Below are 27,935 nucleotides of genomic sequence, written 5' to 3'. Positions count from 1 at the left end.
AGTGGTTTCAACTCTCAACTATTTGTCAGATGGCCGTAAGTTCCAATTTCTCAGACCATTAGTTGGCAGCTGATCAGTGGGACACCCGATGCAGGAAAGGTTCAGACACCACAGATACAAAGACATCTATTTCTCCCTGAGTACATACCACACCTCATGTTGAAAGTTCCTTATTTCCCATCACCAAAAATCACAACCAAGACATTTTCATCTCATATTTATTGAACTTGGATCGGTACATTGACACGTACAAGGATTTAATACATTGTGCAGTCCCACACAGGGTTGAAATCCATTCAAATGTGGCAGAAGAAGGTCTAAGAATGTACACACGAACTCAGAGAATTGTGATGAATCATGTTTGTAGTTTAATTTGGTTCTTGATCTTAATTTCATTCTTAATTATTTTAAAAGGTCCAGATTTTAATCATGTTTCAGTCAGCTAAATAATCCTCTGTGATAATTAATAATCATAAAACTAACAAAACTAGGGTTTCATGGATTGAATCACACAGTATTACACACAAGATTTAAAACTATCAGTCAGAACGAGTGAGACATTGACTAGGGTGGGTTTGCTGTGAGATTTATTGATGCTTCGGAACAGGTTGGTTGGGAGCGACTCATGACCCACCATACAGGAGAAAGTGGTGCCGCTATTCCACACCTCAGGAGAAACCTTCAGCTGACTGGTCATTGTGTTCCAGCCTTTTCTGGGGTCCTTAGTCACTGGCTGGTTCACAAAACCTGTCTTCAGAAGGGTGTCATTGGCCATCCAGGCCACATAGATCTCTATGGGAGAGAACTTGGTGATCAGGCACATCAAGGTCACAGTCTGATCGGTGTCTACCTCATCTAATGAAGCGGGGAGGAGGTAGACCTGAGGACGAGTCACAACACCACCTGGAACAGAGAGAATCTCAGTTAGAATGAATCTTCCAATAATTCCCTACTTACCCGACACATTCTGGTCTTGCACCAACATGAACAATTTCTAAATCTGAGAGGCTTCACTTTATCTGAAACTGAAGGCTTTTCTCTTTCTGCTCATCATTGGGATTTGTGGAGTGGAAGTCTTGAACCTGCTGCATTTTACAGCTTCCAGTGAGGTTAGTCTATTCAGTTTAATCAATGGGAGTTGCTGAACACAGCAACTCAACAGAAAGTGGAACTCAGCCCCTGGACTTGTATCATCCTGTGCTGTTTGTTCCATCTGCCCTGGAGCAGGGGTGGCAGTCTAAGCTGTGTACGTGTGAGAACCTGTGGAACTCTCTCCCACAGAAAGCACTTGAAGACTTACTGTCTAATATATTCAAGAATGGGTTGTATATACTTCTTGGGGTGAATGGGTCTAAGGACATCTGGAGAAAACAGGAGCGGAGATTGAATTTGGATGATCAAAAGAATGTGGTGGAGGATAAATGCGTGGCTGAGGGATTGGAGGAGGAAGCAGGGATTCAGATTTCTGGATCATTGGGACCTCTTCTGGGGCAGGTGTGACCAGTACAAAAAGGAGGGGTTGCACTTGAATCCAAGGTGGACCAATATCCTGGGGGGGAGGTTTGCTACAGCTACAGTATTGGGGAGAGTTTAAAGTAGAATTGCTGGGCGGTGGGAACTGAACTGAAGAGATGGAGGACAAGATGGTTGGCTCACAAATAAAGAAAGTTTGAAGACAGTTCGAGACGGAGGATAGGCAGATAATAGAGAAGGGACGCACTCAGACCTTTGGTTTGAGATGTGTCTATTTTAATGCAAGTAGTATCATGAACAAAGAGGATGAGCTCAGAGCGTGGATCTGTACTTGGAGCTATGACATTACAGAGACTTGGATGGCTCAGGGGCAGGAATGGTTACTTTGAGTGCCAGGCTATAAATGTTTCATGAAGGCCAGGGAGGGAGGCAAAAGAGGTTGGGGAATTACACTGCTGATCAGAGATAGAGTCACGGCTGCAGAAAAGAAGTTATGGAGAGATTGTCTGCGGAGTCTCCGTGGGTGGAAGTTAGGAACAGGAATGGGTCAATAATTCTACTGAGTGGTTTTTTATAGACCACCAAATATTAACAGGGACTTCGAGGAGCAGATAGGGAGACAGATTCTGGAAAAGTGTAATCATAACAGGGTTGTCATGGTGGGAGATTTTAATTTCCCAAATATTGATTGGCATTTGTCTGGAGCAAGGGGATTACATGGTGTGGAGTTTGTTAGGTGTGTTCAGGAGGGTTTCTTGACACAATATGTAGATAAGCCATTGGCGAGGCTGTACGATCTAGTTTTGGGAAATTAACCTGGTCAAATGTCAGATCTATCAGTGGGAGAGCATTTTGGAGATAGTGATCACAATTCTATCTCCTTTACCACAGCATTGGAGAGGGATAGGAACAGACATGTTCAGAAAGCGTTTAATTGGAGTAAGGGGAAATATGAGGCTATCAGGCAGAACTTGGAAGCATAAATTGGGAACAGAACTTCTCAGGGAAATGTACAGCAGAAATATGGCAGATGTTCAGGGGATATTTACGTGCAGTTCTGCATAGGTACATTCCAATGAGACAGGGAATGGATGTTAGGTAACAGGAACCATGGTGTATAAAGGCTGTTGTAAGTCTAGTCAAGAAGAAAAGAAAAGCTTACAGAAGGTTTCAAAAGCTAGATAACGATAGAGATCTTGAAGTTTATAAGGCTAGCAGGAAGGAGCTTAAGAATGAAATTAGGAGAGCCAGAAGGGGCCATAAGAAGGCCTTGGCAGACAGGATTAAGGAAAACCCCAAGGCATTCGACAAGTGTGTGAAGAACAAGAGGATAAGACTTGAGAGAATAGGACCAATCAAGTGCGACAGGTGAAAAGTGTATATGGAACCGGAGGAGATGGCAGAGGTACTTAATGAATACTTTGCTTCAGTGTTCACCAGGGAAAAGGATCTTGGCAATTGTAGAGATGACTTACAGTTTATTGAAAAGCTTGAGCATATAGATATTAAGGAAGAGGATGTGCTGGAGCTTTTGAAAAGCATCAAGTTGGGTAAGTCACTGGGACCAGACAAGATGTATCCCAGTCAACTGTGGGAGGCGAGGGAGAGGATTGCTGAGCCTCTGGCGATGATCTTTGCATCATCAATGGGGACAGGGAGGTTCCGGAGCATTGGAGGGTTGCGGATGTTGTTCCCGTATTCAGGAAAGGAGGTAGAGATAGTCCAGGAAATTATAAACCAGTGAGTCTTTCCTCAGTGGTTGGTAAGTTGATGGAAAAGATCCTGAGAGGCAGGATTTATGAACATTTGGAGAGGCATAACATGATTAGAAATAGCCAGTATGGCTTTGTCAAAGGCAGATCAGGCCTTACAAGCCTGATTGAATTTTTTGAGGATGTGACAAAACACATTGATGAGGGTAGAGCAGTAGATGTAGTGTATGTGGATTTCAGCAAGGCATTTGATAAGGTACCCCATGCAAGGCTTATTGAGAAAGAGTCATGGGATCCAAGGGCACATTGCCTTGTGGATCCAGATTTGGCTTGCTCAGAGAAGGCAAACAGTGGTTGAAGATTGGCCATATTCTGCATGGAGGTCAGTGACCAGTGGTGTGCCTCAGGCATCTGTCCTGGGACCCTTACTCTTTGTGGTTTTAGAAATGACCTGGATGAGGAAGTGGAGGGATGGGTTAGTAAATTTGCTGATGACACAAAGGTTGGGGGTGTTGTGGATACTGTGGAGGGCTGTCAGAGATTACAGTGGGATATCGATAGGATGTAAAACTAGGCTGAAAAGTGGCAGATGAAGTTCAACCCCGATAAGTGTGAGGTGGTTCATTTTGGTAGGTCAAGTATGATGACAGAATATATTATTAATGGTAAGACTCTTGGCAGTGTGGAGGATCAGAGGGATCTTGGGGTCCGAGTCCACAGGACACTCTAAGCTGCTAGGCAGGTTGACTCTGTGGTTAAGAAGGCATATAGTGCTTTGGCCTTTATCAATCATGTGATTGAGTTTAGAATCCAAGAAGTAACGTTGCAGCTCTATAGGACCCTAGTCAGACCCCACTTCTACTCAGTTCTGGTCGCCTCACTACAGGAAGGATGTGGAAACTACAGAAAGGGTGCAGAGCATTTACAAGGATGTTGCCTGGATTGGGGAGCATGCCTTATAAGAATAGGTTGAGTGAACTGGGCCTTTTCACCTGGAGTGGCGGAGGATGACAGCTGTTCTGATAGAGGTGTATAATATAATGAGAGGTGTTGATCATATAGATAGTCAGAGGTTTTTTCCCAGGGCTGAAATAGCTAACACAAGACAGCACAGTTTTAAGGTGTTTGGAAATAGGTACAGAGGAGATGTCAGGGGTAAGTTTTTTTGCGCAGAGAGTGGTGAGTGCGTGGAATGGGCTGCAGGCGATGGTGGTGGAGGCTGAAACGAAAGTGTCTTTTAAGAGACTCCTGTATAGGTACATAGAGCTCAGAAAAATAGAAGGCTATGGGTAACACTAGGTAATTTCTATAGCAAGGACATGTTTGTCACAGCTTTGTGGGCGGAAGGGCCTGCGTTGTGCTGTAGGCTTTCTATGTTTCTATGATCAGCCAAAACCAGACTGAATGGTTGAGCAGATCGACAGACCCAGTGACCTGCTCCTGTTCTCATTTTCTATAGTCTATCACAGTGCTGGATGGTGATAAATCTGCCCAATTGCTAAGATCAGACTCACACTGAATTCTGTCGACACGTACCTGTGTCCTTCCTGATGGATTTCTTCATCGGTTTTGGCAAACTCTTGTCTTCTATCACACACGAGTACTCAGACCCACTGTTCCACTCTGCAGCAGGGACTGTCAGACTGCTGTTGATCATGAATTCACCTCCGTTGCTGTCTGGACCCACAATCCTCACCCCATCTTCCCTCTTCCTTCCGTCCACCTGCCAGGTTACACTGAAGCCCTGTAAATCACTGTGAACCACCTCACACAGAATGGTCGCTGTCCTCTTTGTCCAGATCTCTTCAAAGGAAGGTTTCCTTAAAGTTACTGAGAGGTGGGTATCTGGACAGTCGTCTGGGAGAAATGTCACAATTATTATTTCACCATTCCCCAATGGACGAGTTTCTCACTGACAAGACCAACATTTCCTGTTTATGTCTGGTCAATGATTTGGCAGTCCCATCAAGACGAGATGAGACCAATCACCTTTGATGAAGAAAGGAATCTCCTCTATTGAGCAGACAGTGTAAACACCCTGAGAGAACATAAGTGAACAAGATTGGTCCTTACATTGTTTTTGCAGTTTCATGGTCACTTAAACTATTACCAGCCACTTATTAAAACAATACAGAAAATACCCAGTATTTCAGAGTGTGTCTGTGGAACAGGAAACAGGGCAAAGTTTCACATGAAAATATTTCAGAAAATACACTTCATCTTTCAAAATGCAAGTAGCAGAAACTTACTTTTTATCACAAATACTTAAAGGTACCTTTTTTCTCTATGAGGTGTAACTAAAATTGGCTGCAGCTTTGTCAGAATGTTGTGTGTTCAAACTGCCCTCCAGACGCTTCTACACATTGTCCAGGCTGACTACTCCCACACAGGGGCAGAGGGAGAGCTGCTGTGCTGGAAATTCAGTCACAACTGAGGCACTGATCGGAGGCTGGGATTATGTTCAATGTCAGATAGAGGGACCATTTTGAAGACAAGTATCTGGGATTTCCAGAGTACCTGTGAAATGAAATGGTCTGGATTCTCCTCAAGTTATGAAAGCATTTTCTGAGATACAATTATTTATATGGTGAATCTTCGGGATTATGTTGGTTAAGAGCAGAGAAGAAACCAATGATTGGCTGGGCAAGATTCCAAAGATGAAGACGTTGACACTGAGTCAATGGACGAACCAGCATTCAGCTCACTATTTTATGAGACTTGGCTCGCCTCAGCACTGAACTGACTCTGCAGCTGCGGCCTGCAGCCATCGGCACTCACCTCAGCATTGAAACTGGCTCTGTGACCGTAGCCTGCAGCCATCGGTCTCCTGGACGGGTTGCAGTGGTGAACTGGCAACGTGGCTGTGGACTCTGCAGAGCAGGTTCTGTGGATTGTTTGAATGTTTTTATTGTTCGAACAATTTGTTCTTTCTTTTTCACACATTGGATGTTTAACTCTGAATTCTATTGTGTTTCTTTGTTTTGTGAATGCCTGTCAGAAGAGAATCTCAAGGTTGTATATGGTGCACAGACTTTGATAATAAATGTACTTTGTACTTTGTACTTTATCAGTTCACTCACATAACTAAACCAGGGCTGCACCATGATTCAGTGTTGACCTTGAATTCATAGCACAATGTAAACAATTTCAATAATGGGCTGAGTCCCAGAACCCTACCTTGAACGTTCTTCACTTGTTTCTTGATACTGCTGTTGGAGGGGGGATGAGTCACTGTACAGCTGAAGACTGATTCTGACTTCCACTCCTGTAAACTCACGGTCAGGAAGTGTCTGGCACTGAAAATCCACCCCTGCTCCAGAGTGGTCGGTGTCGCGCTGGTGTTGGAGGTGATCACGGTGCTGCCTTTCTCCCAGGTGACATTTATTTGATCCGGGTAGAATCCAGAGATCACACACTCCAGTGTTGCTGTTTTCCTATTCTTTGTCTCTTCCTGAGGTGGAGGTAGCAGTCTGACCTTGGGATTTTTTATCTCGACTGGAATAGACAAAACAAAGGAAATGTCAAACATTTTGACTCAGGTAACTAATGCTGGCCATTTAATCACTGGTCTCTTACCCACCTTTGGTACTATTGGTCAGTGCTGACACTCGGGAAGATGAAGGAGATTCCTGAGCAGAGCACTCATACTCCACCCCACTGAACCACTCCTCCACACTGATCTGGAGTTCGCTGAGCACTCTGTATCGGGACCCGTCCATCTCCGCTTGATGGGTGACAGATCCTTCAGTTTTCTCCTTCCCGTCCACATGCCAAGAGATGTGGATACCTTCGGGATCTGTACAGATAACCGTGCACTTCACGGTAGCAGACTTGTCGATCCACATCTCTTCAATGTCAGGATTTTGAATAAAGACAGACAATTCTGTGGATTAGAAATACAAAATTTTTGAATCTTCATGGAAACTTTTCTCTTGCTTGTTTTATATCAGACAGATCATCAGTACATTAGGGTTATATTTACTGCAGAGTAGAAGAAACACACCAGGTTGATCAGTGTGCTACACAATGCTGCAGGTTTTAACAGAGGAAATAAGATAAAAAAACAATGTGCCATTTGATTTAAATCCTGTTCCAATGACTGTGACCAGTGAGGCCAAGCATTGTTCAGTTACTGTGAGACACAGTGATGGAAAGATGCATGCAGATTTCTCAGCAGAGACACAACTCAGAATATTCTTTGCTTGGAGACTCAGTGCCATTGATTAGTATCAATGAGCACTGTGAACAAATGAGAATCTCTTTCTCTCATCTGGGCTGAGCCTGGGATTCTCTCAGTTTGAAAACTTCACATCCCGATATTCCAGTCTTACTGTGACTGTGTCTCAACCCATCACGGCAACCTTCACAAACGTCAGGAAATGTTGCATTTGCCCAACTCCAGTCACACGTACACCTCACTCCTTCTGTTGGTGGCTGTGTTTTTAGCTCTCTTGCTTGCAAACACAGAATCTCACTCAGTAACCCTCCGTGGTTGATTCCAGTCACTCCTATTTGAAATGAGCAGCTATGGTTGGAGAGTACCATCGGTTGCTGGACTGATGATGTGGAGACATGAACTCAAATTTCAAACTGGCAGTGGAAATTTAAACTTAGTAAATAAATGCATTCTGAACTGAAAACAAGCATTACTGGTGGGGACTGTGGAAGGATTTGCACTGTCATAAAGCCCATCCAGTTCACTGTTGTTCTTCAGGGTGAGAAATCTGTCGTTCATATCTGCTCTGGCTGACATGTGACTCCAGACCTGCAGCAGTGCAAATGAACCTTCATCACCATCAGAAATGGCTCCACATGTCCCTCAGTTCTTGAGCAATCAGCGATGGACATGAAATGCTGCCCTTGCCACAGCCCTCAACACTTCTGACTGGGTTAGTGTCAGTTGTTTGTGATTGTGCTCCAGTGAAGTTGTTGAGATGTTTGAATATTTCAAAGGAACAGCCTAAAAGGAAGTGATGATGAATCCCTGTGAAGAAAGGAAGTATTTGGAACAGTAACGTAACCCATGAAGTTACAGAAATCTCCCACTTGCTACTGATTGGGGATTATTTCCAGACCACATCCTTTCACCCATTTCAAAACCGAATCACTGGACGGGGAATAGAATGATTGAAGAATTCATTGCATGTTCCTAAACTGCCTGTTTGCTACTCACGCAGCATCGTCAAATCAGTGACACAGATGACTACATGCTCTGCGTGGCACTGAAAGGCCTGGCTACATTGTTCTTGATGGATTTCACTCTCGTGTGTCTATGCAGAAACACTGAATCTACTTGTGCCGGGTGCTCAGTACCTGTGGCCGCTGTTGGAGCTCACGTTTCACACACACTGACCGTGTGATGGAGTCATTTTGTTTGGTGATGTATGCTAATGTCTATTTCTCAGCCTCCTTCCAGGTCCAACAGTGACCCCATAAACACAAGAGATTCTGCATATGCTGGAAATCCAGAGCAACACACACAATAGCCTGGAAAAACTCAGCAGGTCAGGCAGAATAAACAGAGGAATAAGCAGTTGATGTTTTGAGCCAAGTCATGTTGAAGGGTCTCGACCTGAAATGTTGACTGTTTATTCCTCTCCATAGAGGAATTTATCCCTCTCCTCTGCCTGACCTGTTGAGTTCCTCCAGTATTGTGTGTTTGCTACCAACAGTGACTCTGTTGTTTGATAATGTAAGATGTTTTCCATTCATTAGCCCTTCTCTTTGTAACAAAAAAATGGTGAACACCTTCCTTCCTAAAATACCAGTGGGTTGTTCTCGGTCTCAACATGGACCCTTATGTTGCATGATTAGGGACTTGTAAAATGTGGTGGATCAACACTGTGGATAATTTGTGAATTTAGGTTTAATCCATGTCATGATGATGTCAAAGACCTACTTATTAAGATGTTCACCCGTATCCTGTATCAGAGAGAAGGCCTTGATGTGCTGCTGTCCCAGACACATTTTGATAGTTGTTTCAAAATTTGTTGAACCTTCGTGGCCAGAGGTAGTATTCCCTTCTTGTTTAACAGTTAATTGGCAGCCCTGGGATTTGAAACATTCTCCTCAAGATCCCAAAATACTAATATTATTCTTCTTGTATTTTATGTATTAACACTGGGACTTTCTTTGTGTTTACTGAATTCTTCTTTTTGACGGATATCCGTTTCTGGGAGATGGGACAAGGGAACTATCCAGGATTTTCATCCACAACTGCTGAGACTGAACAGGACACGAAATGGATCCTGTGTCCTTTCTCTCCATTTTGCCCCAGGATTAATATTAAAGGGTTCATCCAACAATTTACTGCACCAGTGAGATATTTAACTCCCAACTTCCTCCTCCTTCCTGCCCCACCAAAAAAAATGCTTCAGTTCTTGCCATCTGGAGTCAGATTCCTGAACAGAACTGGTCAAGCAGTGGGACTGGAGCGTGAGTCGCAGTGAACCAGCAATGTCCATAAGACAAATGGACGAGTTCGGGGCAAGAGTCTGAATTGGTTGTTGTCACCATCTACTATTACACTTTGATCCCAATGGATAACATGCGTTTGAGGTAACTCCACTAGAGAGGTTGTAATAAAATGCAATCACGTATTTAATACACGCCAATCACTTTATTTCACACTTTCCCCCGTGGCATTGATACTGGTGTTGAGTCCCATCACCGAATAACGCATTCATACTAGTCTGGTAGATGAACATCGGCACATACTTCGAATCATCTCCACCTGGAAATGGAAGATTCACAGAATTGAGCATCAGACTGGCAAAGTTCCATATTTTCCCAATAGCTCTCCTGTGTTTTAGGAAACTATAGGGATGAGGTCACACAAAGCACATTAAGCTGCTTCACCTTACCCCACACAATACAACATGAGGAAGTAAACTAAGTTTCTGGAGTTTGGGGCCGTTTCAAAAAAAACCCGGGGTCTGACATTCTAGTAAGTTCACAGTCTATTGAGCAGCCACTCAAAGCAAAAGCAGAGTTTGCAGACTTGGGAAAATAATAATTGGGATGTCTATTTTCCTCGATGTCTCATTCTCTTAACCATTGACACAGTGGGAACTAAAACTGTGAGAGTAAAAGGGGGATGTTTTTCTCCTTCTTGTTGGGTTAAAATTAGGGGCAAATTCAGAATCAGAAAACCAACCACCGAACATCTTTTCTGTCCAAACTGATGTTGACATTTTGGACATGAGCTCAGTAAAAGGCTGAGTTGTAGATGGTAAATGGGTTTCCCCGCAGATACCACTCACCATTTTGATATGTCACGTTGATGCTTTTCTGGACATTGGAAGGTGTATGGGTCACTTCACAAGTATACTCGTCTCCACTGGTCCACTGGTCCATCGGCACCGTCAGGTAACTAATGGTTTCAAATGTTGAGCAGTTTCTCACTGTAGAGGGGAGAGTGGTTCCCATTTGAATGGATCCAGATTTTCTCCAGGAAACCTGTATCTGGCTGGGATAAAATCCAGATATCAAACAGCCCAGGATAGCTGTTTTTTGAATGTGGACATCCTTCAGGGTTGTAACAAGAGAACTGATCTCCGGAGACTGAGCTGTAAAACATTATTATACCTTCAATTAAGATCAACTCCAGGGGCAAAATCCCCAACAGTAACCCTCTCCACAATGCTGCTGGTTTACCCTGACCCATTGACATGGTGAGTCCACAGTGAGACGCTGTGATTAGGAGGGCTGTCAGTATAACTGAAGTCTCCCAAACAGAGTGTGGCTCTATATAGTGATGAAGGAGAAGGGTGGGTAAATGAGGTTGAGGTTCATCGAGTTGTTTGGTGGAGTGGGCACAGGTAGCAGGAATCCAACACCTGTTGCTGTGGAGAAGATGAGGTGGAACTACTTTCACTGGCAGGAGGCTTGGGAACAGACTTTGGTTCAAGAGGCCAGACAGATACCAGGAATTTTTCACAAATTCACCCAGTGTTCAACTCTGAACATGGGTGATGTAAATAGATTATTTGGGAATTTTCCTGAGGGAATTGGATATGTATTCCAATGGGAAATATTTCCAAGGCCAAGTGGAAATATTAGGGGCAATGGGCTAACTTCATCTCCCACATAATTCTAGTATAGACACGATGGGACAAAGGTCATTCTTCTGCCCTGGTGATTCTATGAAACATGAAGTGAGACTGGACACTGATGAAGACTCAACAGTCTCTGCCTGCTGTGATTCAATCCACACAATATTCAGTTTTATTGACATTCAAACTGTAGAACTAATCACTCAGAGTGGTTCATTTCAGGCTGAAAATGCAACAACTTTGCCCTCTTCCAATTTCATACCAAGACTCGTGACTTTCCATTTCATTAGCAACACCACTGGGAGAGCAAATATACACAAGAATTCATGACCCTCGCACTAGTCAGCAAAGGCTTCTGCCCAACTCCTGACATCAGTGAAGTTTTGAATACTAACTTTTGATTTGACGTCTCTGCACTTCAGCTTGCTTTATTTTGTCTGGCTTGTACCCTGCCTTGCAGAAGTAGACTTTGTTGCTGTTCCAATCCGCTGCAGGAACTCGGAGCAAGCTGCTCATCATGTACTTCTTATTTTGCCCCAGGACTACTGGGCTCTGCTTGATTCCAGTTGTGATCTCTCCAGTGTCAGTGGACCATGTTGAAGTGATGCTGGTGGACTCAAAGTCCTTGACCAAGCATAGGAGGTTGACATCTTGTTGAGTGTCTATGCTGGTGGACGAGGTGATGTAGACTGATGGCAAGGATTTGACATCTGAAAAGTAAAGAAATTCATGCAGATGTTGCTGTAAATAAGTGCATTGCAGACAGATAAAGCTGGAGAGACGTTGTTCTGTTTAAAACCAGCAAATTTCAAAATCCACGTCCGACTGCGCTTACTGATTTAAACTGGAGTGTTTGTGAAGTGGAAGGACGTGGGATAGAACCCACTCAGCTGACCTGACCTGACACTCCTGTGTACATCACACCTGTGATGTAATGTTTGACACTTCAGTTAAACCCAAAGCCAATCACTCTTCTCCATGACAACATTTGCTGTAGGTCAAAGGAGTTTTCATGAAAGGAAGTATTGTGTACTGAAGTATTTGAAAAATCAAGCTGTTTTTGAGGTGCTGTTGAATGGAAGATTGAAATGAGGTTGCTGTAAATATTTGAGCTCTGTCTCCAGCACAAAATGTGAGATTGACTTGTGGCTACCAACGTATTAAACTCTGCTTCAGAGATTTAATTCAACTCACTAAAGCAGCACCTGATGTCACACATCATGATAAACACATGCAACCCCACAGATTCGACATGAATTACTGACCCACCTGTCGGTAGTGATGACCAGGTTGAGAAACAAAACGGGTGTGTGGAAAGACACTGGTCTGGATGACACCAGCAATAATGAGAGCCTTTTGGAAATCCTGAGCCAATGCTTGAAATGCTGTTCGATTTTGATTACTTCCCTCAATGTACACCTGATGGGGGGGTGTCCAATGAGACAACACAAGGATGTGGTAATTCCTCACCAATTATCATCAAAACCCCACTTGAAACAACTCGGTCTTTATCTACTTCCCTGGAAACGACTAACTGTTGATTTAATGAAGTAACTCACTGACTCCAATTAAATTATTTCAAATATTCCTGAGTGCTTTATTTAACTAGTGCAATTAGTTAATATTTTTGGAAATGTTCTTAATGGTTGAATACTTTCCAATCTAGTTTGAAAGTTCAGTGTTCCAATGGCTTTGACAGGAGAATAAGGATGTGTTTAGACCAGTTGTCAGAACTAATGCTTTTAACTAGTGGAATTAGTTAGTGTTTTTAAAAATGTTCTTAATGTTTGAATACTTTCCAATCTAGTTTGAAAGTTTAGTGTTCCAATGGCTTTGACAGGAGAATAAGCGAGGGGATGTGTTTTGACCAGTTGTCAGAATTATCTTCAGTGGAGTTGTGGACAGGGCTTGTTCTGACCCACCTGCTTTTCTCTGCTATTGACAGCTAAAGTTGCTGAACAAGAGTGGGTTGAGGGGCCCCGGGAGCAGTAAAGACAAACAAACACATGGATTTGGGGCAGCAGGAGGTCAGTCAGCCCCTCAAACCCCCTCTGCCATTTAATAAGGTAATGGCTGATCAGAAGGTAACATTGAAGGTACACAGAGTAACCTCTTGCTTACCACGTATCTTCTATCACTGACATGAAAATACTCAGACACTCTGCTTCCACTGCCATTTGATAAAGACTCCCAACGTTCAGTGAGAAAAGTGTTGAACTTGTCTCTGTTTTAATCACACCATCTCTTATTTAGAAATAATGATCCCCAGTTCGTAATTCTCCCACAAGAGGAAACATCCTCTCCACATCCAGTCTGTCAAGAACCTTATAATCTTGAAGATTTCAATGAAGAATTCCTCACACAGAGTAATTCTGAATTTACAAAAACCAAATTTCTGTTGGCTCAGTCAGGATTTTTGGGAGGGGGGTTCTATGTTCAGTCTTAACTTAAAATAGGAAGCTGATTTCTTTTAGCTAAATGGGTGTAAAGGGACACAAGATAAGCAATTGGGTCATAAATTAATCTCAGTGCTGGACCAGGTAGAAGAGGATCAATGCATCCTCCCATTGCCATTGGCTCAATGCCTTGCTGTACAATGTTGTGATGTCATTGTTAAGCTTCCACCCTTTCTTTGTAAGAATGTGTATATTTCCTCTTTAAGACTGTGTCCACCTCACAGCACTCCCAATGTCTTGACCATGGTGAAGCAATGTTTATGCTGCACTGTTGGGAAGTGAGTTTGTCTTGCCAGCAATACATATCAAGGGTTTACTGGTTCAAACTAACAGTCAGGATGTAAAGCCACTATCTCTGGAACCAGTCCAGTAAACCTTTCCTGCACTCACCCTGTGGTTTGTTCATTTGTTCATGATGTGCCGTGTTGTATGACGTGGGGGACCATGGTCTTTCCAAGACCATGATTGTTCCTGGGAGATTTTTCTACAGAAGTGGTTTGCCATTGACTTCTTCTGGGCAGTGTCTTTACAAGATGGCTGACCCTAGCCATTATCAATACTCTTCAGAGATTGTCTGCCTGGCATCAGTGGTCACAAAACCAGGACTTGTAATATTCAGCAACTGCTGATACGACCATTCACCACCTGCTCCCATGGCTTCATGTAACCCTGATTGAGGGTGGGGTGGGGGTCAAAGCAGGTGCTACACCTTGCCCAAGGGTGACCTGCAGGCTAGCAGAGGGAAGGAACGCCATACATCCCCTTTGGTAGAGATGTATCTCCACTCCATCACTATGGTAGGGAGTTAAAAAGTATGCAATATCCCAGTGGCCATCTCACAAACCGCTCTAAATCCACAATAATACTTTCTTCCTCTTGTGGTCACACTTGCTTTTATAACATGCCATTGGTGCTCCTAATCAGTTGCTGCAACAACATCCTTGTCTTTACTACCTTCTGCATAAGCACATCTCAGTTCCTTTGAACATTAATACTACCAAGTGAGGAAAATAACCCTCAATTTCCTCACTTGCAGATCCCTGGCTGTTTAGATTGGCAACATCATTTCCTGCACAATCTCCATCAGCACAGGTGCACCACAAAGCTGTGAGCTACGCCCCCTGCTCTATTGCACATTGGTTGTTTGTCCGTCCTGTTGGGAACATTCTTTCATTTATTCTATTCTGTTCCTTGTATTTACTATGAATGCCCACAAGAAAATGAATCTCAGGGTTGTACGTGGTGACGTATATGTATTTTGATAGTAAATTTACACTGAACTTTGAACCCAGTCTCTCACCATTTAACAACTAATGCGCTTTTCGAAGCTGTGCACATGAACGAACGACCTGGCATTTTTCCAGATTATATTCTACATGTCAGTTTCTCAGCTCCTCATTCATCTTGTCCATATTCCCTTTACATCCTCCCAGGACCTATCCCAGCTCATATATCATCCTCAGCAGTCTTGCTAAAATGATATATTATACGCTCATACAACTTGTTGATGCAGCTTTGATTAGCTGTGGCCTAAATACCCATCGCTGTGATACCCCACTTGTCAAAGCTTGCCATCCAGAGAAGAATCCATTAATCCAGCTCTCTGATTTCTGTCCAGTGATCAATTCCCAGTACATCTCAGTGCATACCCTCAAATCCATAGGCCCTAATCCAGCCAATATCCCATACAAGGCTTTATCAAAAGCCTTCTGGAAACATAAATACAGCACATCCACTCATTTCCCCTTGTCCACTCTACTTCTCATATCCATAAAGGGCTCCTGCAGATCAATCACATATAACTTTGTCTTCATCAATAGAAGCTGACTCTACTCTGTTCTACCATTCTTTTAGATTAGATTAGATTAGATTATGAGGACACGCAGTCCTCTTTTATTGTCATTTAGTAATGCATGCATTAAGAAATGATACAATGATCCTCCAGAATGATATCACAGAAACACAAGATAAACCAAGACGGAAAAACTGACAAAAAATACATAATTATAACATGTAGCTACAACAGTGCAAAGCGATACCATAATTTGATAAAGAACAGACCATGGGCATGGTAAAAAAAAGTCTCAAAGTCTCTCAAATGTCCCATCATCTCACGCAGATGGTAGAAGGAAGAAAAACTCTTCCTGCCATGAGCTTCCAGCGCCGCAAACTTGCCGATGCAGCACTGTGGAAGCACCCGACCACAAGATGTTTTCAAGATGTTTTAGTATATCCTTCATTATAGAATGTAGCCATTGATGTTAGGCTAACAGATTGGTAGTTCCCGATATTTTCTCTTGCTAATTTCTGTGTAGTTGTGATCTTTCATTTACTGCCCTTCAATCCACTGGAAAAATTCCTGAACCTGCAGAGCTTGGAAATAATAGCTGGAACATTCACAATCTCTGAAGCCATTTCTTGCAGAACTCTAGGATGTCCTTATAGTGTAATAATCACCAAGTTCACCCCCACCTACAGTGCTAGTTTTAGACTAATCCATCAAACGGGTTTGACTGCAGTGGACAAAGACATTGTGGTGTAACTGTGATGGATGAGACTAGACAAAATGAAAGTTTGGACAAAACCAGTGGGAATGTCAAGATGCAGTCAAGGCCAAAACAAACTGATGTAAGACTTCAAACTCATAAAAGGTTGCTTAGGAGGATGGAGGTAAAGTTCTGAAACCTTGTTTTCCAATTTTAGACATAAAACAGTTAAAGGACAAGGAGGATCCGTTCACACAATGGCCAAGATTTTTAAGAACCAAATTTTGATGGATGTTGGGCACTCAGTCAGCTGAGCTGATTCATGTTGACCAAAAGATCGGCAGAGCAGAGAAATAGTCCCTTTCCCATTCCTCTCAGACTGAACTTGAAACAACCAGTGAAATACTGATGGCAGACACCCCGTCAGGGACATAACTTCTGTGAAACAGCAGGACAAGCTGACCTGTGCTGTGGGTGAAGTGTCACAGGAGAGAAAGCACAGGGCACGGTGCCAACTGGACCATGTCCTCACAGACCGGGCTGAATGGTGCTGGTTCATACCTGCTGAGATTCTCCCCACACTGCTACACAGGGAAATGTGAGACTCTGCTGGGCTCCTGGATGCTGGGGGCTTGCGGCGAGGTGTTTCGGAGCCTCAATATTAAATAGCCTCAAGCAGCTCCCTGCTGGGACTCTGGGTGCAGAACACCCTGACACTTAGTAATTGTCGGGGAGGGGACTGTCTTGTGTCAATGCTGTCATGTAATTTAACAGGTTTGAAATGTCTTGGAAATATTAAAGATTATGTAAATTCCTCTGGCAACAATTAATTTATCATATTTTGTATAAAATAATAAATCTGAAGTTCATTAAAACATAATAATCAGCTAGAAATGATTCCTGACTAAATCCTTTCCCAAGGCTCAGAATCCCCAGTTAGATCAATATGAAATGTGATCCTTCATCAGGTCCGGCCCGTGAGGGAAATGTGGAGGTGGATTTCCCTGTGTTACCCTGGGAATTCCAGCAGGACACGGTACCATGTGTTACAGTGTGGTAACAGCTCCAGAGGTATCTGTCACTCAGTAAATCCCGGGGTACAGTGGTCTGTGGAACTCTGCGACTGACTCCAGTGTAAGTGACTGAACCCTGGTTGTGCCCTTTGGACTGCTAGCTAAAACCAACACGATTTCACAACGGTATCCTCAGCTTCCCGAGTCCTCAACAGCTCAGGAAAGAGCTGGTCAGCTGTTGTGTGAGGAACATCACTGCTCTTTATCAATGTCAAACCCTGACAACAGGGGAGTTGCTGAACCGAAGACGTGGGACCATCTGGATGGCCTACAACCAACTAGTGTCTGTCTATTCATCTGCTGCACAGTCAGAACTCAGATGAGGAGTTCCCAGTGGTAGGGAGCTTTAGGAATTGTAGGCTAAAAGTGACCATTCCCTTCCAACATCACCCAGACTAGATTGTCATGTTGTAGTTCAGTTTGTGGGAACAAGATGCAGACAAGTTGGAGGTTTAGTCCCCCCATATGCAGTGACACACTGCAGAAGTACTTGCTGGGTTGGGAAAGGCTCTGGGATGTTCTGGGGTTGCAGAAGTCAATGAAAAACACATTGTTTTCAACAAAATAAATTCAATAAAATAAAACTGGAAACAGTGTAGTTGCCAGAAATCAGACTGACAGGGTCTGGTGAAAGGTCACTGATGTGAAACATTAACTCTGTTTCTCACCCACAGATGTTCCCTGAGCTGCTCAGTGTTGGCAGTGCAGGAGGAACAATAATGTCAGTCGGTGAGATTTGCAGCTGAGGATCTTTTACATCCCGAGACCAGCAGGTGGTAAGTACAGTTCTGTCTGGATCAGTGTTCCTCTGAGTCTTTGTAAAAACACTCAACAAACTGACAGCAGGGTGCTGGGGTGAAGGGGGAACTGGATCTGGGTGGATCACAGGGTGCTGGGGTGAAGAGGGGAACTGGATCTGGGTGGGTCACAGGGTGCTGGGGTGAAGAGGGGAATTGGATCTGGGTGGGACACAGGGTGCTGGGGTGAAAAGGGGAACTGGATCTGGCTGGATCAGCTCAGAAGAGATTTGCCGTGACATAACACTTCGGTATTTGTACAAAATGAACGATGGTGAATCAGCAGATCGGGACAGATGGTCTGATTTTAGTCTGTATTGTGAAGTAGATAGAACATCGGGTAGTATGAACAACAGATGGGCAATTTTATTTATTCATCGTTTGGAATCTGGGCTTTGCCGGTAAAGTCTGAATGAATTACACATCTGAACTGCCATTCAGAGGGCATTTGGAGACAAACACGTTGATGGGTCAGGAGACTTGAATAGTCTCGAAGGGTAAGGATGAGAGTTCTCCTTCCCTGAGGGACATCAGTAAAACTGAATGGCAATAATTACAAATGACTAGATTTAAAAGCAATACCAATTATTAAAATGTTGGAAATCTGTCCACAGATCCAAATCTGTTGCAGACTATTATGAACTGAGTTTAAATTTGTCAGTTTTGTTGTGGTGGTATCCGTGGACTGTTCATCCATCCCTCTGCACTACTCATCTGCTTTGATGTACTGCCCTGTTTCCCATCACTCCGAATCCAACCTTAGACCATAAGACAAAGGAGCAGAAGTCGACCATTCGGCCCATCGAGTCTGCTCTGCCATTTTATCATGAGCTGATCCATTCTCACATTTAGTCCCACTCCCCCGCCTTCTCACCATAACACTTGATGCCCTGGCTACTCAGATACCTATCAATCACTGCCTTAAATACACCCAATGACTTGGCCACCACTGCTGCCCATGGCAACAAATTCCATAGATTTACTACCCTCTGGCTAAAAAAGCTTTTTTGCATCACTGTTCTGAATGGGCGCCCTTCAATTCTTAAGTCATGCCCCCTCGTACTAGACTCCCCCATCATGGGAAACAACTTTGCCACATCCACTCTGCCCATACCTTTCAACATTCAAAACGTTTCTATGAAGTCCCCCCTCATTCTTCTAAACTCTAAAGAATACAATCCAAGAGCAGACAAACATTCCTCATATGTTAACCCTCTCATTCTCGGAATCATTCTAGTGAATCTTCTCTGTACCCTCTCCAACATCAGCACATCAATTCTTAAATAAGGAGCCCAAAACTGCCCACAGTACTCCAAGTGAGGTCTTACCAGCACCTTATACAGCCTCAATATCACATCTCTGCTCCTATACTCTATTCCTCCAGAAATGAATGCCACCGACTCAACCTGGAGGTTAACCTTAAGGATATCCTGCAGGAGGACTCCCAAGTCCCGTTGCATCTCAGAACTTTGAATTCTCCCCCTATTTAAATAATAGTCTGCCCATTTATTTCTTCTGCCAAAGTTCACAACCATACACTTTCCAACATTGTATTTCATTTGCCACTTCTTTGCCCATTCTTCCAATCTATCCAAGTCTCTCTGCAGACTCTCTTGTGCCTGCCCATTGGATCACTGTGTCCACGTTGTCCTGGACAATATTTCTCCTTCAATAACATGACCAAAATAGACCGTCTGATCATTCTCACCTTGCAGAACAGGGCTGTACTTTGAAACTACTTCATTGCCTGTGAAGAGCTCGGGGACACCATGAAAGGTGCTCTGTAAGTGCCAGCACTTTAACTCACAACCACCTTTACTGAATCACCAGCAACACTGGTTAATGTAGGAAAGCACTTGTTAAACAAACCCAGTCGGGGGATGGAGGAGGGCAAGAAATTAGAGCAGTTGCTCTGTCTAGAACTGAGAATAAGCAATTCATTTGAACAGTAAAGTTCAACTCGTGTCCCGTGAGTGTGTGATGGCACAGGTTGGGGGACGCTTCACTCTGTGTCTAACCTCTGCTGCCCCTGTCCTGGGAGGGATGGGACAGTGCAGGAGATTCTTTGTATCTAATCCGTGGCTGCCAGGACAGGACGTGGGAGCTGTAATCTGCATTTAACTCATGCTCTGTTTACTCTGGGGTGCTTGTTGGAATCCCTTTGAGGAAGAATTACCCAGTTTTTCAAGATAAATACTGCTTCTATTGAATGACAGAGCAGAGAGTGAGGCCATTCATCCGATAGTGTCTGTGCCTCCCTTTAGCTGAGCAAACCCAATAAAACCATTGGTCTCTCTGCTCTTCCCTGTATCCCTACAAAAGGCGGATCTCCTCCTTTTCCCTCTCTACACTCACTATTGGCCACCACCATCATTCAGGCAGTGTGTTCCAGATCACAAACCTTCATCAACAAACCTTCCCTTAAATACTCCCCTATTACACATTATTGACTTGAAGGCTTCCCTCCCCACCCCACCTGCACCACTCCCCACTCCCCCACCCACCAATGCAAGGCTGCCCGGAATGTGTGAAGGAATTGTGATAAATTCTTCGCCTTACCTTTCCTGCACCACTTCCCCACTGCCTCCCCAACTCCAAAATTCTTCCCCACCATACCCCACCTCCTCACCCATCAAGGAATGAAATTGAAACCTTAATCCCGTTAATTAATCCTGGGATATCGCCGATACTTTTGCTGTATTCCGGGACAGACCTCACGCCGGACATTACATGATGGGACTGACACCCAGCTGTACCCTGGGGATATTGAGCCATCAACCAGATCATACATGTGTACACCATTCCCTCAGATTATGTCTTAATCCCATTACCTTCAACATGAAAGCAGCCGACAGTAAAACCCGATCCCAATAATTTGACACTGAACAGATCCATTGTTGTCACTGACAGGGAACAAGTTCAACTGCACTGAAACGCTCAGCCCCTGAACGTGGCTTCAGTCGGTGCTGAGGATCAGAAGCCAGACTTGAACCAAACACTGAGCTCACTCAGCACAATCGGCCGGTGTCAAGGCACAGTCTGGTGACAAGATCCGACCCCATTCCCCTGAGCCTGTTCCCGGTCTGTGGACAGTTCACTGGTGGGTGGGGTATATACCCTTGTACTGTTACTGGGCTCTAGAGAAACCCGCCGGTTCGGGGAGATTCATGTACTTGCTCTAAATATCTCACCGATTTCAGGCGAATCACCGAATTCGCCAAAACTGTAAATAAATAAAATACTGGTGCGTGAAGATACAGTTGAGAAGTTGGTCTTACCTGAAGTCACTGTCAGCGAGGTTCCTCCGCCCCAGTGGACGTGTTTCTCACAGTGCTCCGTCTCCCCATTCACCCAGTGCAGTAACTTCACTTGCCCGTCACATCCAATAATCTCAGCAAAATGTCAACATGATCCCTGTCCGGACCGGGAGCAGTCGCTTCCTGGATTTCCATCCCAAACTCCGTCCTTGTCTCTTCTTGTGTTTTTTTTTTGTCTGCGGACACCGGCTCCCGCCATCTCCTGGAATCAGAGTCGAATCCTTTTGGGCTTTAAATTGTCCAGAAATGGACATTTGCGCCCAGCAGTCCGAGTGAGGCTAAAGGGATTTGGCTCTGGGAAGCAGCAATGCGGAATCCGTGGAGACAGACGGCGCTGCAGACGCTCCTTTGTCGGAACCAGTTTCTGTTCAGCTCCCCATCACCGTGCTCCATGACTGATCTCTTATACAGTAATAGGTGGCCGTGTCGTCCGGTCTCAGGTTGTTCATTTGCAGATAGACGGTGCTGCTGTCCTTGGAAACAGTGAACCGGCTCTGGACTCCAGGCGCGTAGTATTTGTCATTATCATGCTCTATTGTCGCCACCCACTCCAGCCCTTTCCCGGAGACCTGTTTCACCCAGAGCATGTTATTGCCGCTGAGGCTGAACCCTCTGACCGCACAGGTCAGTGTGTGGGACTGCCCGGGCTTTACCACCGCTGACTCGGGCTGTGTCAACATGCTGTTCGACCGCACACCTGTCAATAAAATAGAGCAGAAATTAATAAATGTTCCATGATCAGAGGTTCACAAAGCCTCCGAGAAACAGTCGGTCCCGGGTGGGCGACAAGCCGTGGGACACCCACCTGCCAGACAAGACAGGAGGAGACAGAGATAAGGAACGACCCCCATCGCCCTGAGCACTGAGCCAGACTTGAACACTTTTGAGATCGGCGGCTTCAGCTCAGGCCGGCTTTGTCCGGAGCCGCAGTGAGCGCTGTTTAAATAGGGACGTGGGCTGTGAGTGAGAGAGGGAGCCGCGGTTTGAACAGGCTCTCAGACACTGAAACCAGAGGCGCAGCTTCCTGTCCCCACCCACAGCAGCGATTTCAATTCCCCAAAAGTTGTTTGTCTCTGAAACAGGCGGCTGATCGGCGGCAGTGACCAGATCCGGATTAAAGTTCTGTCACACTCTGCTCGATTCATCAATTTCAGCGATAAACAGTTTGTGTAAACGGAAACACACAGGATCCCAGCGAGAGGGAATGCGAGACAACGGTCAGTCGACAGATATCCCCAGGAGAGACACCAGTCAGTGGACAGATATCTCTCGAGCGACAGGGACTGAGAGACACCAATCAGTGGACAAATACCCCCTTGAAAGACAAGGACTGAGAGACACCAGTCAGTGAACAGATATTCTCCTTTACAGGAAAATGGATTAAGCAACAAAGAGTTATAACACAATCTTCTGACTGCACCCACACCACGAGAATCAACGTTAAACGGAGATTCCTGGTGGAAATGGATGGAATTTACACTTAAAATATATTTCTGCTTTCAGGGACCTGGCACCATGAATTGCACTGCCAAACCCTCAGCAGTACTCCTCACAAAATCTCTTTGACCTCTTTCAGCCGGTAAGAGGAACAGGGCATTTGATGCAGGGAACTCAGGAGCTAAAGCTACATAACAGAAGTCATTGTTACAGGTAACAAGATGCTCCCCAGTAGGTTGGCAGACAAGCGCTGCTGAACGGTCCGTATTGAAAGGAAGCTGACGGGGGAGGGTATCCAAGGTGCAGATCAGCAAGGTGGGTAATTCTGTTTTCCCACCCTAGTGATGGGAGTACTGTGTGTCCCAAATCTTGTATCATCAGTAAAATATAAACTACGATGATTAAGTTACTAATCAAACCAAAGCTCCCCCCTCTCTACTCCATGGCAAACCAGAGCAGTTTCTGCAGACAATGAATTACCTTTTTGTCAGTACCTCCAGTTGAACTTTGTCTTTTTGTGTGTTTTCCCCCTAGCCGTCAGTCTGTGGTTTTGTATTTCATGTCACATGCCGGTGATAATAAACCTGATTCTGATGTGTCCTTGTTTGTTTTCATGCCCCATGTGCTCCTGTCCCTGCTCCTGCTCTACTCCGGCCCCTGTATTACTGGGTACTCCGCCTCTCACCTATTTCTCATTATTGCCTGTTTTGCTGCCACTTCTGTTTCATTGTGTTCCACCTATCAAAGTCTTCTGTTTTTTGCTCAGTGTATTTCAGTCCTGTGCTTTCACCTGTTTGTTGCCATATTGTGTCAGTGAATTTTCCTGAGCCTTTCCAGCATTCGTGTCTGTACGCTGTCTGACTGAATATCGACTCTGCCTATTTCCCGATTCTGGTTTTTGGATTTCTCTGGATGTTTTGATCTCTGCTGAACTTTGATGCCGACTTTGTTTACACCTCGGGATTTGTTACTCAATTAATATCACTGTGTGCACAGTACTGGGTCTGTGAATGGATCGCTGCTCCAGCATCTTGACACTTTTGAAGTGGAGCCTCCTGTTACCTGAACACAAATTACACAGAGTAACCTATCTGAAAGAGCAATGAAGTAGAAAGAGATCTGATATTCTGTGAGGGAGAAATGTTGGGACAGATAGTGGAGAACTTTGCAAACCTTTTATGTCCACCTGACACCACAAGCCCACCATGGCACCAACCAAAATGGTAAATCAATTTCTTTTCTTCCAAGAGGACCACAACCTTGATGTAGGGTTTGAAGGCTTGAGTGCCTCAGTGACCCAGAGATCTATGTTGGCTTGAATCAGGGCCTTGTGCTTTAGCTCAAGGTAAGGTTGCCCATGCCAAACAGGTCCAAGGGTAGAGGCCAGACAAAGCGGCCCACAGTTCCTCCAGGTTTGGAGTTTCAGGTCAGGTTGAGTGAACCAGACTGGTGCAAAAGCAATGTTGTTATTGTTATGAGTTGCTCCCAACCGCACCAGCTTCTAGGATTTAAACTCTCTAACTGTCACAATGGTGGGGGGGGTGGCATTGGGAGCAAGGGTGGACCCAAATGCAAGACACATCTTGTGAGGTTAAGTAAATTTAGTTTATTGTTTGATACCAGGAGAGCAAGGCAGGAGCAGGAATAGCGAACTGAACAAGAACTCAGGATTACGACTAGGCTGGGACTAAGGGTCTGGGCTAGTACTCGGAATCAGATCCCAAAACTAGAGGCGACATGAAGAGGCTACAGTATGGACTCCGACCCAGGGACTGGGCAAGGATCCAGTACCGGGGTCGTGCCCCGGGCTCGGACCCCAGAACCAGGCATGGACATGACATGGGCTAGGGAGAGGAGGAACATGGAAAAACAGAGTCACCGTCTCGGGAGATCAGGTAAATGGAATCATGGACACATACACAGAACACAGAGTCGGGACCCCTCCTTGGGTACAGGACATAGGGCCAGGACTCACACACAGAACAGAGAGCCAGGACCCCTCCTTGGGTACAGGACATAGGGCCAGGACTCACACACAGAACAGAGAGCCAGGACCCCTCCTTGGGTACAGGACATAGGGCTGGGACTCATGACCCCCAGCGGGGCAACGGCAAGACGGCCTGACTTACCCAATGGAGGCAAGGGCAAGACACGACAAGACATGACCCCCCGTGGGGCAATGATAAGATGGCCAGACTTACCCCACAGAGGCGAGGACAAGACAAGACCAACACGAAAGAACACCAGACAGTACCTGTCTAGCTCCAGTGATAAAACTAGACCAACGTGCAGGCAAGGGCTGCAGACGAGGGCTAGAGGTGAGAGGGGCAGAGAAGGGATTCAGACAGTGAGGGTAGGACAGGAATCACAGACTGCCAGGGCCAGGACTTGACTTGGAACTTGGATGCCGCCAGGGCCAGGACTTGACTCAGAACTTGGATACTGCCAGGGACAGGACTTGACTCAGTACTTGGAAGCCGTCAGGGTCAGGACTTGACTCGGAACTTGGATGCTGCCAGGGCCAGGACTTGACTCGGAACTTGGATGCCCCCAGAGCCAGGACTTGAGTCGGATGCTGCCAGGGCCAGGACTTGTCTCAGAACTTGGATGCCATCAGGGTCAGGACTTGACTCGGTACTTGGATGCCCCCGGAGCCAGGACTTGGCTTGAAGCCTCCGAGTAGTGGTGAGCTCTCGACTTGGCCTGGGAACAGTAGACAGCGGTTCTTGATTCTCTCCGGCGGGTTAACTGATGGGCCCACCTCGGTGAGGAAACTTTGCAGGCTCGCTTTGGCGAGGTAACTTGACAGGGTTGCTCCGGAGAGGAAGGGCGAATTACTGGCACTCACTTTGGGCGGAGACAAGGCTTCCTCCGGCTAGATGACATCAGCATGCCATGCCTTTGGTGACTTTGCAGACGCTGTCGCGCTGATCAGCTGAAAGCTGGAGACTATAAACTACCGGTTCAGCCGAGAGTAAATTGCCTGTAATCACCAAGGCCGAGGGACACGGGAAAACAGGGAAACAAAGGGAAACAGGGGGTCAACGGTTTAGATCATAAAATAAACAAAGTAAATTTAAAGAGACCCCGATCCGGACCATGACATGACCTTGTAAATCCAATCTATACTTCCTTCTTTTTGCTGATAAGAGCCTCTGTCTTTCATCAAACGGGGTTCCCTAGCCTTGCCAGGTTTACCTTCAACATCTTGCTATCACAACCTCCCCCTTGCTGTTTGTTCCCTCAGTCAGACTCTGATGGATTCGGCCCTAATCCCCTCAAAATGAGGCCAGCTGCAGTTTCAGCCCAACCTATCCTATCCTTTTCCATCACTACCTGAAAGTGGATGGAATTCTGGAGACTGTGCTCATCGACACAATGAGGTTGTTACACCTGGGGGTGGTAATGGGGATGAGCCCCCACTACCTGTTACAACGCTCCCAATGGCGTGCACCTCAAGTAGCCTCTGACAACCAAGCCCAGCTCCTGGCCTTCACGTGTGGCTTAGCTACTAAACCCAGCGGAACCAGGAGAGGGGGCAAGGGTGGGTTACTGGCTCCTTAAAACCAGTCGCTTTGGGCAGATGGGGCCCATAGGCTGTGGTTGGCAGCTCATCCAGGAGAAGGAAAACTCCGATTTCAAACCTCCACTGCCTTGTGGCAATACCCACTATGGGGAAGGCTTCAGGAGTAAACTCCAAGGGAAAATTCCGAAGCTGGAGACTCTTAGGCAGCCCTACGTTGAGTTCAATACTGACTGGCAACTCCTGTGATGCTGCTGGTACCAAACTGTATCAGTCTCTGCCATTCCTTTGGGTTCACCAGTTGCATGGAGAGGGGGAATTTGCTACATGGCAACAGCATGTGCCCCATATCGTACTGCCCAGGCTTGTGTATCTAGACAGCTATGACGCACCATCCATGGTCGACCCTGACTGATGGAGGCCTCAGCTGAAAACTAGCTCACTGACAGCCTCTGTTACCTCTTTCCCTACCTTATTCCCCAGGAGCAGGGTCCAATATCACACCCTCTTCAGTGCATTGAGTCAGAAAACTTTCCTGGAAACACCTCACAAATTCCACCTCACCCAGACCCTTAACATGATGGGTAGCTCAGAAATTAAGATCCTCCACTGATACAACCCCACAGTTCTTAACAACTGGGAGCAACTGAAGGCTGACACTCAGCGATTCGAGGGCAGCTTCTTCCCCTGTGCCAGCTGATTTCTGAATGGACAGTGAACCCTTGAACACTGCCTCACTAGTTTCTTCTTCTCGTTTTGCACTACGTATATGATTTGACTTTGTTTTACTATATATATACTCTTACAGTTTGTATTATGTACTAGACAACCTTTTATGTCCACCTGACACAACAACCCCACCATGGCACCAATCACAATGGTGAATCTTTTTTTTTCCTTCAAGGTGACCACAAACTTGCTGTAGGATTCGGAGGCTTGAGTGCCTCAGTGACTCAGAGATTTATGTTGGCTTGAGTCAGGGCCTTGTGCTTTAGGTCTAGGTATGTTCACCCATGCCAAACAGGTCAAAGGGTAGAGGCCAGACTAAGAGTGGTCAAGTGTTCCTCCGGGTTCGGAGTTTCAGGTCATGGTTAATGAACCTGACTCATCAAAATGAAAAATTGTTATTGTTTCGAGATGCTCCCAACCACACCAGCTTCCAGGATTTAGACACTCTAACTCTCCGGAGTATGGATAGCTGGTTGCAGCCCCTTTAAGGTTCATGATGATCCCACTAATTGACAATCACATTTTGGGCCCCAAGAATTGACTATTTAAGGACACCTGAACTGATGTTTGGTGCTCAATCGTAAGCCCTACTAGTGATATTGTCAAGCGTTTGTTTTGTGCTCAGTTCTCGATCCAGTTTGATACTGTGTCTTGATCTTTGCTTCGGATAGTCCAGCATTTGGGCCCAAACCATCCTCGTCAAGGACTCTCTTCATAGTTATGGAAACAGCAATGAAGAATCCTTCTACATCTGAGTGCAATATGTTCCCTACTCACGACCCGGGACTTGCATGGCTGGCAGTAGTAAAAACTGAGGGAAAGCTACTGGCATGGTGAAGGGAGCCATGAACTTTGCCAAGACCAAGACCAAGACCAAA

General features: G+C 45.3%; 2 gene segments (V, D, J or C); both read right to left on the bottom strand.

The window, feature by feature from the left end:
• Positions 1-217: 217 nt before the first annotated feature.
• Positions 218-21,671, bottom strand: LOC140203893 (Ig heavy chain C region-like). The segment is given in 7 exon segments: positions 218-903; positions 4,722-5,042; positions 6,363-6,680; positions 6,766-7,068; positions 10,448-10,753; positions 11,635-11,949; positions 21,330-21,671. Coding segments are annotated over 6 exon segments (1,758 nt in total).
• A 65-nt stretch (positions 21,672-21,736) lies between these two features.
• On the bottom strand, positions 21,737-27,751 carry LOC140203542 (igW heavy chain V region W26-like). The segment is given in 2 exon segments: positions 21,737-22,065; positions 27,649-27,751. Coding segments are annotated over 2 exon segments (432 nt in total).
• Positions 27,752-27,935: the final 184 nt, after the last annotated feature.

This window comes from Mobula birostris, chromosome 10 (genome assembly GCF_030028105.1).
Source record: "Mobula birostris isolate sMobBir1 chromosome 10, sMobBir1.hap1, whole genome shotgun sequence".
In the NCBI taxonomy this organism is placed as follows: Eukaryota; Metazoa; Chordata; class Chondrichthyes; order Myliobatiformes; family Myliobatidae; genus Mobula; species Mobula birostris.
This window is presented reverse-complemented; position numbering and strand designations above follow the sequence as displayed.